Source organism: Eleutherodactylus coqui, chromosome 13 (genome assembly GCF_035609145.1).
Source record: "Eleutherodactylus coqui strain aEleCoq1 chromosome 13, aEleCoq1.hap1, whole genome shotgun sequence".
Taxonomy (NCBI): domain Eukaryota; kingdom Metazoa; phylum Chordata; class Amphibia; order Anura; family Eleutherodactylidae; genus Eleutherodactylus; species Eleutherodactylus coqui.
The window spans coordinates 54,103,378-54,117,481 of NC_089849.1; the positions used below are offsets into that span (position 1 = coordinate 54,103,378).

General features: G+C 42.9%; 1 protein-coding gene across 2 annotated transcripts in view; it reads left to right on the plus strand.

The window, feature by feature from the left end:
• The window catches only part of GGT7 (gamma-glutamyltransferase 7), a 37,101-nt gene that overhangs the window by 7,999 nt on the left and 14,998 nt on the right, over positions 1-14,104 (plus strand). For both annotated transcript variants that reach the window (XM_066586140.1, XM_066586141.1), the window contains exons 2-9: positions 1,365-1,591; positions 1,878-2,029; positions 4,004-4,118; positions 5,172-5,239; positions 5,362-5,435; positions 9,995-10,188; positions 11,905-11,992; positions 12,803-12,930. In XM_066586140.1, coding sequence (XP_066442237.1) covers positions 1,365-1,591; positions 1,878-2,029; positions 4,004-4,118; positions 5,172-5,239; positions 5,362-5,435; positions 9,995-10,188; positions 11,905-11,992; positions 12,803-12,930 — 1,046 coding nt within the window. The remainder of the gene's footprint in view (positions 1-1,364; positions 1,592-1,877; positions 2,030-4,003; positions 4,119-5,171; positions 5,240-5,361; positions 5,436-9,994; positions 10,189-11,904; positions 11,993-12,802; positions 12,931-14,104) is intronic.

A 14,104-nucleotide genomic window follows, 5' to 3' on the forward strand; every position in this document is an offset into this window, starting at 1 on the left:
TGTCTATCCATATAGACTTCACTAGTAATATTTATGGGGCTACTCTGGCTTGCGCTATTTACAACACCCTTCTGACTTGCAGTATTATAGGGTACTCTGGCTAAGACTGTTTTAGGGTCACTCTGGCTGGCAATGCTATGTGGGACTGGTTGGTATGAACATTTTCCACGTCAAGCTATGCATCTGAGTAGTCACTGAAATGTTTTTTTAATTGCCATGGTGCCCCCTATATAGCATATACACATGACGGCTCTCATAGCTCCCACTATTACATATTGTAAAATACAGTTATCCTGAATCCCGAATCTGTCCTATCCTGCACATCCTGCTCTGCTCACACTTCCATTCCCATTTATATCTCAATGATTTGCAACCTCTTAATATGCAACTGTTGTGAATCCACATGTTCCAGCATGCTGTGAAAGTTGGAGGCTATCATTGTAGGCTGAGTTAGTTGCGAACCATTGCCTTACCTTTATGGGCTGAGGACCAAGCTAGTCCCAAAAAGCAGTTTACTGGATGCTTTATATACTATGTGTATAATATGTGCCCTGTAAGAAGTGCAATGTGCAATCCAAAAAGAATTTAATGAGTTAAACTTAGGGATTTACTGTAGAAACCTGATAGCTCTTGAACACAATTGCTAATCCCAGAACCTCAGTCTCTGGCTTTAATCCTCAACAGAAGGAGTTTTGGAAGGGGAAGCATCCGAGGAGGTTCACAGCCGGTCCTGGGTCGCTCAATAGGTATAGGGAGGGCATTTGTCGCATCATCCTAGTTTACTCAATTCTCAAGACCATCCAAGTCAGCATTGTCCTCGGACGCAAACTCTACATCATCCATATCACCCCCGCATGTATGCCAGAATCTACGTCTCCAAATGCAGGACTCGGTACCATCACTTGGACTAAGAAATCCACATCATCAATCCAATCATCCTGATGTGCAGAACTCCATTGGGAAAAGCCAGATTCAGTATCATCACTAACACCACCAAATCAATAACACCATCCTGGGAAGAGGAACATCATTCATTATCATCCATAACATCTTGGAGAAAAGAATCCTCTTCATCACTGACGTTCTCCTACAATTTGGAGCTCTGCTTATGCAAGATCATCATCCAGAAACACAGATCATCACTGAAACTGTCCTAGCAACCCAGACCTTCACATCATCCAACACATCCACCAAGGGCAGAAAACTCCAGTTTACTATTTACATTGCCCATTTTATTGCATTTGGGTAAAAAAACAAGCTAAAAGATTAGTGTATATATAATAGTAGTCCTATAATAGTCGTCTAAGAATATGCAAATGGTAAAGGATAAGCGTTATGTTGTTGATGTGTATTCGTTTTCACAGACCCGGACGCTTTCCTTAAGTCGGCCCGCCTGCAGCGACTGCCATCTTCATCCTCCGATATGGGGAGCCAGGACGCATCCCCCCTCAGAGAGACCATCAAAGACCCCTTCAGCTCAGACTGTAACTGTCGTCAGGATGGTCTTACTGTCATCATAACTGCCTGTATTACATTCGCTCTGGGTGTCACAATAGCGCTCATAATGCAGATATATTTTGGGGATCCTCAGGTGAGATCTTAGATTCGAACCCTTCTTATTTTGCTTGTTTTTTTTCATTCTTTAGTGGGGTGCAGCTTCACAGGCTTTCTCCTGTTCCCTGATTGGCATTTCATTGCAGACGTGTTTTTTCAATATACCCCCTTTTTATTTCCTTACTGCCGTTTATTTTCCCATGGGTTGTTTCTGGTATTGCACCTCATCCCCATTTTTTTGCAGCCCCCTTATTTTAACCAAGGCTCAATCACATATGTGAATACATATAATTAATGCATATCCTGATATTTGCCCCCTCTAGATCTTCCACCAAGGAGCAGTGGTAAGTGATGCTTCCCATTGTACCGCTTTGGGTATTGAAGTGTTAGAGAAACGAGGAAGCTCGGTGGATGCGGCCATTGCTACTGCCCTGTGTCTTGGCATTGTAAATCCACATACCTCAGGCATTGGAGGGTAAGTATGGACGCAGAATAACATATTATTTGTGATTTTTATTATAAATAATGTTTGGTTAAAAAGGTATTCTGGAGACTGGACATTTTTTCAAGTTTTCATCCATCCGTTGGATAAGTGAAAACTGATAGATGGTGGCATTTCTGCATTCCTACTCACTTCTGGGTGGCTTCTGCCACCTTCAGTGACGTCATAGTGAATGGAGAGCTGGCTGCGCATGTGCGGCCATCGCTCCAGTAATTTCAGTGAGGCTGATGGAAAAAACTAAACGCCATCTCCAGGATTCCCTTTGAAAATTAATTGAGCTGCACCGCGCATGCGCAACTGCTGCTCCATTCAATCTTCTCTTCACTGCTGGGGGTTTAGCAACCTGCAGTGAAGAGGAATGGGTAAATAGGAACTCTGTTTTTGGGATCGTAGAGGTCCCAGTGGTTTGATCCCCCACCAATCAATCGGTATTCACCTATCCTGTGGATGGGTGAAAACTTGAAAAAATGTCCAGTTTCCAGATTACCCCTTTAAATGGTCTGTCCTGGATTTTAAAATAAGGGAGCCTTTAGGGAACAGTGACATCCCTGTCCATTGGTTGTGTTTAGTATTGCAACTTATCTCCACTTAAGTGAATGGTACGGATTTGCAATACCAGATCAACCCAGGAACCAGACTGGTGACGTTTCTAGAGAAATAGCAGACATTTTTCATGATTATAGACAACCGCAAGACAGATGGATGTAAGGGACTAATAATGAAGTTTGCTTACTTGGGGCTCATACAGTGGATCACTATGAGAATTGTTCCAACTGAGAGACACATGGATATTTAAACCCCGTTCAGCCAAAGTCTTATAGCTTGCTTTTATTGGTTATTATTTTACATCAGGATCACTTTACATAAAGACAATAGAGACATTATGATACTGTATATAAGGGACTCGTCAGGCCTCACATGGAATACGGCGTACAGTTCTGGACACTGGCGCTCAGGAAAGATGTAGCAGTGCTTGAAGGGGTCCAAAGAAGGGCAACTAAATTAATAAACGGAATGAGAGGACTGGAATACCCAGAGAGGCTATCAAAACTGGGATTATTCACTCTGGAAAAAAGACGGCTAAGGGGCGACCAAATAACTATGTATAAATACATGAGGGGACAATACAAGGATCTCTCCCATGATCTGTTTATACCCAGGACTGTATTGGTAACAAGAGGGCATCCTCTACATCTAGAGGAAAGCAGGTGTCATCACCAACACGGAAGGGGGTTCTTTACTGTAAGAGCAGTGAGACTGTGGACCTCTCTGCCTGAGGACGTGGTGATGGCAAAATCCATAGAGGAATTTAAGAGGGGACTACACGTCTTTCTAGAGCGCTATGATAATACAGACATAAAATAATCAGCGGGGTTGTTGATCCTGGTCTTGGAGTCAGGTAAGAACTTTCAAACGTTGATCCAGGGATTATCTTACTGCCATTATGGAGTTGGGAAGAAATGTTTCCCCCCCCAAATGGGCTAAATTGGCTTCTGCCTCATTGGGTGTTTTGGCCTTCCTCTGGATCAACAAGAGTCTCCTTTGCTGCCTAAATACTAGGTTACCGTATTATTTAGAGGAGATTTAACCTTTTAGTTGACTAAAATGGCAGGATGTTAGGATCATATAACACATTAATAATTATTTGCCAATGACAGGGCCACATGTGAAGGAACATACATTTGACCAATTTTAAATTGGATTGATTGTATTGAAGCTAGAATGCCACTGCCTATCGCTGCTCATATTAGTGGAACAATAGAATAGTGCCACCTAGTGACCAAATATACATGATAAAGAAACTACAGTAACAGATGAATAATAGACTGTGTTAGAACATTCTATTTTGAGCCATATCACAAGAACCTATCTACTCTCTTTGCTTAGGGCTTGTACCCTATGGTGGGGCAACCCTAATGTATGTCTGTTCTTATCTTTTTGTATCAGAGGGGGTGTGATGCTGGTTCATGACATCAGAAACAACCTGACAGATGTCATTGATTTTCGGGAGACGGCACCATCCGGAATACATAATGAGCTTTTGCAATATTGGAAACATAAGGTAAGATATAAGTACTATACCAAGCTACCAAAACCACCTTCCTATCAGAACAGTGAAGATGAAAAGCGGCTACTACACACATTTGGCGCTGCTTATCTCAGGGATAGAGGAACAGTGTAAACAAGCAAAATATACACCAAATGGCCACTTTATTTTAGACTCCAGCCCTTTGATGACTGTATGGAAATTAGAGCCATGATCTCGGAGCGCAGCATAGAACCAAGTGAGCAAGATTCAGTGGATCAGTTTTAGTGTGAGACTACATTAGAATGGGATAATCAAGTGATCCGAGCAACTTCCAACGAGGCCTAGTCATCCATGCTAGACTAGCCGGGGCCGGGATGTCACTGCCAACCTAGTGGGATTTTCTTGTGCCATGGTGTAGAGAGTATACGGAGAGTGGTGTGATCAAGGGAGACCATCCAGCAAAAGGGGATGTAAACAACTCGTTGATGAAAGGGGTCAGAGGAAGATGTCAAAAATTGTTCTAAGAAGCAGGCGGGGCACAATCAAAAGCAAGTTTTAGCAACATGTCCAAAAGTACAACTTTTGGGTGTCACGGATGGGTTACACTGACAGACAAGCAGTTCAAGTGTCATTACTAAGAGAGACAGTCAGACAAGACTCCAGAAAAACATCTCAGATGAATCCAGATTTCTGTTGTCCCGTGCTGATGGGGGGTCAGAATTTGGCAGCATAAATTGATGAACTCTTCCTGTCAGCTATTCGGTGCATGTCAGTACCTGTATCTAATTTGCGTTAACTACAAGGTCCAACATGCTACTAGATGGATGTAATAAAGTTGTCATTCATTGTACAGTACAGCTGAATCAGTATAGCTCAATATACAAAAGCCAGGTATAGATGATAGTATCTGTTAACAGCAGACTAATGTCAATGTAGTGCCTACTGTATGTCAAGAGTAAAGATCATATATATATATATATATATATATATATATATATGTGTGTGTGTAGAGCTTTATACACAATATCTTGTGCATTAGTTCTTGTACTTGTCTAATTAATTATAGTCTCTTTCTTTGTTCATTAGCCAGGTATTCTGGTTGGCGTTCCTGGGATGCTGAAAGGGTTTGCGAAAGCTCACAGCATGTATGGAAAGTAAGTACAGATCTATTCTTTCTTTCTTATTCTATCTCTTTATCTTTATCTTCCTATAGCTATAAAACAATGCATATAAGATATGACTCTTTCTAATTTAATACCAATCATTTTTTCCCCAGGCTACCATGGGTGGATGTTATATCTGCAGTAGAGGAAGTTGCAAGTGGAGGATTTAACACAACGCATGACTTGGGTAAGAAGCTATGTTAGTTGCAGTCCTAAGGAGAAAAGGCTTTTTTTGGAATATAGAATGACATGAAAAATATTTGCGCCTTCTATTTTACATTTGTAACCCGGGAATGTACCATGAATGTCTAATGGTAGACAAAAAGGTCTAGGCCTGTCGGGTCCCCTGTTTACACGGATGAGAGTTGCCCGTAATTGCTATTTCGAGCAATTACTCAGGGGACTATTGACCCTAAGTACCTTAAGTGAAATAGAGAGTTTGAGAGGAGAATAGAATTTAGGCTGCATTCTTACTGGCTGGGAGGCAGCTTGCACAAGAAGAAGCTTCCCCCACTACTCTGCCTGCAGTAGACAGACAAGCTGAACCTAAGGGTGGCCACACACATTAGATGATTGTTGGCCAACTGCCTGCTCAGCTGATAGCTATCTCACCCAAAACCCCCAAACAAGTACATACTTGGTTTGGAGCAACCGTGCATGTACAGGGAGGGGGAAAAGCCATTGTCAGACACTTCTGGCAGCAGCTTTTCTCCCCAAGAACAAAAGTATTTGGCAATTGAATTCTTATCTCCCTGATACCTGCAATCAGGAGAGACTTGGCAAGTCACAGGCTGGAGCTGCTGAAATTGACAAGTATGGGCAATATGCATCTGATGCTTGGCCCCAAGACACGCATCCTTCTGCAGATACTCAGTGAGGGTAGTTTTATGTCTGCGTTGAAACCCCCTGTCGGAAGTTCTGCTGCAGACCTGGCTCAAAATGCCAGAAGAAAAATAGTTTTTTCTTACGTCTAAAAGTCGAACATCTGAGCGGAAACCAAACGAACCCCATTGTCGTCAATGAAGCCCCTTTGGCGCTGTTCAGTTCCGTCTTCAGATGGAGCCATTTGGTCACGAGAATTCACCTTTCCTGCTTCCCGAATGGAGTTGGAAAGCAGAACCCCCGGCACAGGTGTGAAACCACCCTAAAATATGGAGGGGATCAGGTGTGGATGATTGTTGTCTGCAGAGTCTTGCATCTCAACGTTCTTGATTTCCTGCTGTGTTTCTCATTCGGTACTGGGCATTCTGTCTCTTTAAAAATGTGCTCAACGTGATACTATTGAAGGCTCAGAGACTGATATTACTTTACCCTACTAAATACATAGTAATTAAATGAAAACCCAAGATTTTGTCAGCACTCGGTGCCAGGCAGAACTGGTTGAACGAGCTTGGCTTCAACTGCTTATTTTTTTATGACTTCTGTCCGTTTTCACTCATAAATAAGGTTATTGTAGGTGACGTAGATCACTGAGATAGATTTATTGATTGTGCGGATATTCATCTACCGGTAAGTTTGTGAAATACTGACTTAGGCTGGGTTCACACAGGGGCGTAAATCCCACAGAAATCTCGTGGAATGTCTGCAGCGGGAGCGCACGGACATTCTGGAAGACTTCTGCAGCAGAGAGGCAGCTTCAAAACATGCGCAGATTTTGAAGCGGCTTGTCTGCCTGTATTCCACTGCAGGAATCTCTTCCCGTATAGAGGAGAGAGGTCGCAGCGGAAACGGCGATAAAATTAACATGCCACGGATCTGAATTCCGCGCCGCATGTCAGTTTCCACGCAGCTTGGCCGCAGCGTGTGGACAAGATTTTGCTAATTTCATCCACTTTGCTGCTTAATTACCGGGACTAAAATTGCAGGCGGAATTTCCGTGCGGAAAGTCTGCATGGAAATTCTGTGGCAATTCTGCCCCGTGTGAACCCAGCCTTTGATTGTTTATTACATTTTTACAGTTGCTCTTTCTAGTCTTTACATGCACTAAACACACAAAAGCGGATTGAAGACCATGGTGAACATTTTTACTTATTTAAAGAATTAATCAAAAGTTAATTTGATCTAAGATCAAGTAGAAAATGTTGCACCAACACAGTTTTGTCCGTGATCGTGTTTCAAATCTAGGTTCAATTTGATCCCTTGATTTTGGCGGATCACACTAGTTGAACTTAGTTTAGCAGCGAAGTCCAACATGGTGGATTCAACTGATAGTCTTATTCTGGGTGGTGAAATCACACCCACGTTTGCTGCTGGTGGTGAACATGTTTTTACTATCACTATGGGAAGATCACCTGACTGCAGTGACCAATCAACATGTGTGATACATTTCATCCAGGTCAAAGCTTTGATCGCAGATCAAGTGAACTTGGTTTTGAAAATCTTGGTGCAACACTTTTGTCTTGAACCAAGTCCAACAGATTTAACTAAAACCTGGATCAACTGCATGGTTGGAGTATGAACTAGAACTGAAGCCTATGTAATCATTAAAGAGTCCGCAGAGCTTGCACAAGCACCACAACCACTTCAAACAGCTGATCAGCGGTGATCCCAAGAGTCAGACCCTCAACCATCAGATATTGATTGAATTTTTACAACTTGGATAACCCCTTTTAAGAACTTCAAAAGGGGACCCCTTCATTCTAGTTATCAGAGGGGTCTACATCATGGACCCCCCACTGTAAACTGATGATGAATTACTGATGACACGTCAGATATTTTTTGATATGGGAGGTATACTTAAAGTGATCCTCCAGTTTTAGGACAAAATTCTGTCTTGGGTCTGGAGGGTGGAGGAGGTATATTACCGGTACTTGATCTTCTCGCCCGTCCCTCCTTCCCTCTGTTGCCCACTGGTTCTGTCTACCATTTTCAGGGTACTAACTGATGCCCTTATCAAGCTTGATAAGGGCGTCAGACGCCGAAACACGTTGGTCCTTATTGTACCTTACTTATTACTTGCTACTTGTTGTAATTCTGGATTTTCTGAAATAAATGAACAGTTGGAACCTAGCATTGTGTTCCATGAAAACTACTACCAGTTAACCATTCTAAAGGACTACAACACGAGTGCAGAAGGAGATTTTTTTCAATCTACTCCATCTTCAAATCTTAACTGTTGGTACAACACACTCACTCAAAAGACGTTTCCCAGGCATCCTCCACGTACCTGAGTGTAGAGGAGCCTGGGGAACGTCTTTTGCCTGAGTGTGCTGTGCCAACAGTTAAGTATGGAGGAGGTTCTGTTGTGGTCTGGGGATGTGTTATTTGGCATGGTCTCAATCCATTGGTTGTATGGACAAGAACCATGACCATGGAGGAGTACCATGACATTGTAGGCAATAATGCTCTGCTAACAACGTGACAATACTCTGGGAATGGTCAGCAATATTTACCACATGTACAACAAGACAACGCTCCTTGTCACAAATCGAAAACTGGTTTATGTTGGTTTGAGGATACGGATGTTCTATGATTGGACCAGCTGTACAGAGTCCCAACCTGAACCTGACTGAACATCTTTTGGACAAACTGGAATATCGGATCAGGAAATATAAACAGCATCCATCTGCTTTGAGAGAACTCGCCAGTCATTTACAGGATAAATGAAGGGAAATACTAGCTGAAGTGTATCAGACGTTAGTAGAAAGTATGCCACGAAGAGTATCCAATGTCATTAGGGCCAAAGTAGGCCCCAATAAGTATTAACATCTGTAAATAAATACTACTTTTCATTCTTGCTTGCGTGTTCTGTTACTTTTAGTAGAATAGTGTATACCCTCCAATCCCGGGACAGAAGTTAAAGGATCCCTTTAACAGTGGAACTTTCACCTCTCCTGACATATCTATTTTAGTAATTACTTGTATTCCGCATGAAATAACAATAAAACATCTTTTCTTACAATTTTGCTTAGCACCAATCATCTGTTATTCTTCCTGGAAAAGTCTGAATAAATTGACAACTGGGTGTTAGCATTGCCCTTGTCAAAAGGCATGAAGTTAATCAACATTGATTGGAGTAAGTCAAGCTCCAAATCACAAGGGGGAAAGGAACACACAGTTGTCAATGTATTCATGCGCTAACAATAGAGATGAGCGAGTATACTCGCTAAAGGCAATTGCTCGAGCGAGCATTGCCTTTAGCGAGTACCTGCCCACTAGAGATGAAAGGTTCGGGTGCCGGCGCGGGGGAGCGGTGAGTAGCGGCAGTCAGTAGGAGGGAGAGAGAGATCTCCCCTCCGTTCCGCCCCGCTCTCCCCTGCAGCTCCCTGCCCGCCGCCGGCACCCGAACCTTCAGTCTCGAGCGGGCAGGTACTCGCTAAAGGCAATGCTCGCTCGAGTAATTGCCTTTAGCGAGTATACTCGCTCATCTCTAGTTAACAGTAGAACTAACAGAGGAACAGTGCAATGCAGAGTTATAAGTAAAGCAGCTAAAGAATTATTATTTTTCTGGGATTTTCTGGGGTATTATTGACCTTCTGCCTGTCTTCTTCCAAGCAGGGAATGAAGTAGAAGGCATATACATACTTACCATCACCTGTATTGCATCTGCTGCTTTTCTGAACCCAACTGATGTCCTAGGGGTTCATGTATTGCATCAGGAATATGGACCGTTACCCACGGGTATTCTAGATCCTGCTGAGCAATGCCTTAAACTGACTTTAAATGTTAACAGGCTTTTGGGGACATAACTTCCCATATAAGTAAGGAACAGGTCCTAATCTTTAATTTTCTTATTTTTGCTAATAGCAAGGGCCATCAGTGACCTAAAAGAAGATGAACTATCAAACACTTTTCAAGATATTTTCTTCCCGCATGGGCTCCCCTTAACTCCAGGAACGTTCGTCAAAAGGCTCGACCTGGCAGCCATTTTGCATGATGTCGCGACAAGAGGGGTGGACACATTCTATTCGAGCAACTTAACCCGGGAAATGGTAACTGAGGTGAGACAAAGCAATGAGGTTATGCTTATATTGGAAGAGGCTTATCGGTGCTGGCTTTGTTTGAGATCTGATACCATGGTAGTTTTAATTTGTCAAATCTTGCTGCGCCCGTCTTTTGCAGTCACTTTAGGGTCTTCGAGTACTTGCCTTTTCAGGATTGTGGGGGGCAGTCGTTGATAGCTTCCCCTTTTTTACCATGTCCAGGTAGTGTACCTTAACTATGCTCCAACTGTATCTCTAGGGACATTCAGTGCCTCTGCTATCTTTTTGTAACTTCTTCCTTGTTTGTGTAAGTCAAGGATTACTTTTCTTTTTGGAGCCTTCTCTTGACTTAGCCCCGCTTCTAAGGGCTCATTCACATGGCGTATTGCGTATTTTGGTTAGTGAATACGCAGTGTATCCACAGACTGAAATTCGCTGCTTCCCCGTGTATTTCTGCCTATCAACATTTTTTTATGTGCATGAATATGCAGCGTATTGACACACGTAAAAACACGTAAGAAATCCCATTGATTGATTGTGTAAATACGCAGTGCATATGCAGGTTAGTTGTATTTAGGCAAGCCCATTGATTTCAGTGGGCCATTTTGCTATGCATTTTGCACCAAAATAGGATATGCTGAGTTTTTCTTTTACACGACCGAAAATACGCAATTGTGAATGAACCCATTGAAACCAATCTTTTTTTTTTCACTATGTAATATGATGCATATTTTTGTTCCTATGAATAAGCCCTAAAATGCAATCAAATGTCAGTCAACAAAGCTCTAGCCAGTCCAGGCATTTGATATGTTGTAGCGGTTTCAGGCACTAGGGTGGAGCCTCAGGTGTAGCAGCCGCAGGTCTGGAGAGTAGTCAGGGAAGAGCCAGGAGTCAGCAATGGGAAGTCTCGATTCGCAGTACAAGGGAGGAAGCGGGTAATATGGTCAGATGGGAAGCCAGAAGTCAATATCTGGATGTCTTGTCGTAATAGCAGAGGAGCAGGCAGGAGTGGAGCTTGGTTAGTCAATGCTGAGGAGCAGAATAATCATGCCCTAGTGCAGTGGCAGGGTCAGGCTTTTATAATGAACCCAATCAGAAACAGAGGCCGGGTTAGGACCAGAGGTAGAAACTAGATAACTTGATTCATGGAACAAGGCTGGGAGTCATGCAAGGTAACTGTCCACAGGCTGGATAGCTCAGCAGTGTGAGCTACGGACTGGAGTGCAGGAGGTCTCCTGACATATGTTTTATCTCAAGCACACCTGATGTCCGTGATTAGTTGCATCAGGTGTGCTTGAGGCAACACCTGATTTTCTAATGTGTGCTCCTATTAGTGATTCTATTCAGGGGTTGAATAATATTGAAACTGCAAAAGTCAATAAAAGTGGCATTTTGTGAAGAATTTGCAGCAACCACTTGTTATATTAGTCGTGTTGAGCTGTTTGAATTGTTCTTGCTCGTTTTTTTTTGTTTTTTTTTTGCAAACAGCTCAAAGTTTGTAAATTTGACAAATAAACCTAATTTGCAATGGAGGTTGAATAATTTCAAATGCAGCTGTATGTGTTTCTGGCAAAACAGTGACTCCATACACTAGTACAGAAGATCTAGTAAGCAGTTGACTGGCAGTGGTGCTAGGTGTCAGACCCTGTCGATCTGGTATTGTTGACCAATCCATTGATTCAGTCCCAGAAAACTCCTTTAGCTTTCTTAGAATTGTTTTTGTTTCTTATTCAGGTTAATGCACAAGGTGGCATCATATCAGAAGAAGACTTTATTAACTATAATGCATCTGTTGAAAAGCCTGTAGAAACTGTATATCAAGGTATGTACATGAGAAACTTACCTACCTACTTCAGACATGTAAATCTCACAGGAATCAAAGCTAAGCGAAGCATCACCAGATTCTGCTGTAACTAACATTACTATTAAAGGCAATTGCCTATAACTAAGGATAATCACCTATCCCCATAATGTAACCATTGGAGCCCCCACCGATCATGGGTCCTGTGAACCCTGTGCTGAGCCATCTCCGTTAGTCCCATTGACAGCAAATTCAGCGACAGTATACATGTTGCTACTTAGGCCTCATGCATATGGCAGAGGCAGATTCTGCCACAGAAGACCTGCAATTCATTGTGGAAAGTAATTTAAAATACTTGCGGGCGATCGCAGATTTAATGTTTTTTCCGCGCGGATTTATGCAGATGCACAGCAGATCATCTGTGCTGAAAAAAATCACAAGCCCAATGGTGCTTTACCCCACCTCCCTGCTTGGTCTCCAAGCAACCTGAGAAGTATCCACCTACAAATCCGCAATGCATTCGCATTGATCGACGCTTCCATAGAGATCAATGGAGCCCGTCCACGCAGAATCCGCACCAAAATGGAGCATGCTGCGATTTATTTTCCGATTGCCGGTTCCACAATTTAAATCCGCCTATGTTCGTGAGACCTTACACAGATAAATGGGGACCCCCGTTCTGTCACATCAGTCGGAACCCCAGCAGTCATATATTTATTACCAGTGGAGGACTGAGAAATGCTCTTTATTGGGTAATCCCTTTAATTACTTCTAAAATGTACACAGGAACATTACCTACTATAGTCATTACCAAAGCTGTCTTCTTTATAGGTCATCTTGTGTTTGCTCCTCCTGCTCCTCATGCAGGTCCTGCACTTATAAGTGCCCTCAATATTCTGGAAGGGGCAAATCTGACCAAGCACACATCTCGCTCTAGCGCCCTGCATTGGATAGCAGAGGTGAGTTTGCTGCTTACATAAGGGGAGAGTTGCTGTATTTCTTTGCTATAGTGATGTTGCTTGATTTTGTGGTACTGTACCTCTAAAAAGGGGCGGGATGGAGGAACGGGGTTTGAGCGGAAAGGAAACTGAAAGTAGATAGTAAGTTTGAGCAGCTAAGCTCTAGATGGAGATGAAGGGAGTCTCTCCTGAATTGTGCTACACAGTAACAGACACCCTAAGAACATGGGGCCTCGTGTAGCGCAGAGTGTTAAGGCAGCTCTCACTCACGACCTGAAGGTTGCAGGTTCAATCCCCACATGGTTCAAGGTTGACTCAGCCTTCCATCCTTCTGGGGTCGATAAAATGAGTACCCAAATTGCTACGGAATAAGTCTGCACTATACAAATAACAAGTCACTCCCCTCCAGTGCCCTCCATTGATTAGAACCAAGGGGAAACAAGAAGGGAAGTGATTCCTCCATTCCCTTCCCTCCGACTACTGTGTTCCCATTTCAGCGGGCATGAGTTAAAGTCAGAGTTTCCCATGCTAACGGATCTAAGGACACTGCTATCCCAGATTATTGGGTTCAGAGAGTCTGATTAACCGGACAACGCATTTGTACTGTTCCTGTTGCACATAAAACCGTTCTGTTATCTCTGCACTGACCAACACACATTGGAGAACACACATATCCTATTCTTGTCCGTAAAAAGGATGAGAATACAGCGATTGAAATGTCTAAGGAGTTATTTTTGCGTATTGCGTGCCCCCCATTGAGTTCTATATGGACCTTTGGTGCACAAATGCGCAGAAAACTAGAACATGAAATCCATGGGTTCTACTCTCTGTGTATTGCGCGCCCAAATACACCTATGTGGATTCAAATCACCAACTTCATCAATGTCCACATGTATACCCAGGTATCCGGCGCTATTCAAGTCAGTTAAGATATAATTATTTTAAAAAATGCTCACACAGTAAAATGGTCCCTTTGTGCCCCTTACAGGTGCTGTCTGAGGTTGTTTTATGTCATGCTCCATATGTATAACAATTATATACTCACCTCTGCTGGTTCTGTTCTCAGCACTGAGTCTTTGTTGACAGTCTGCAGTCATCCTGTTTATAGGATGTCACAGGCTGCTGCAGCTAATCACAGAAGTGAGCTCGAATGCAGAGGTATGTGATTGGCTGC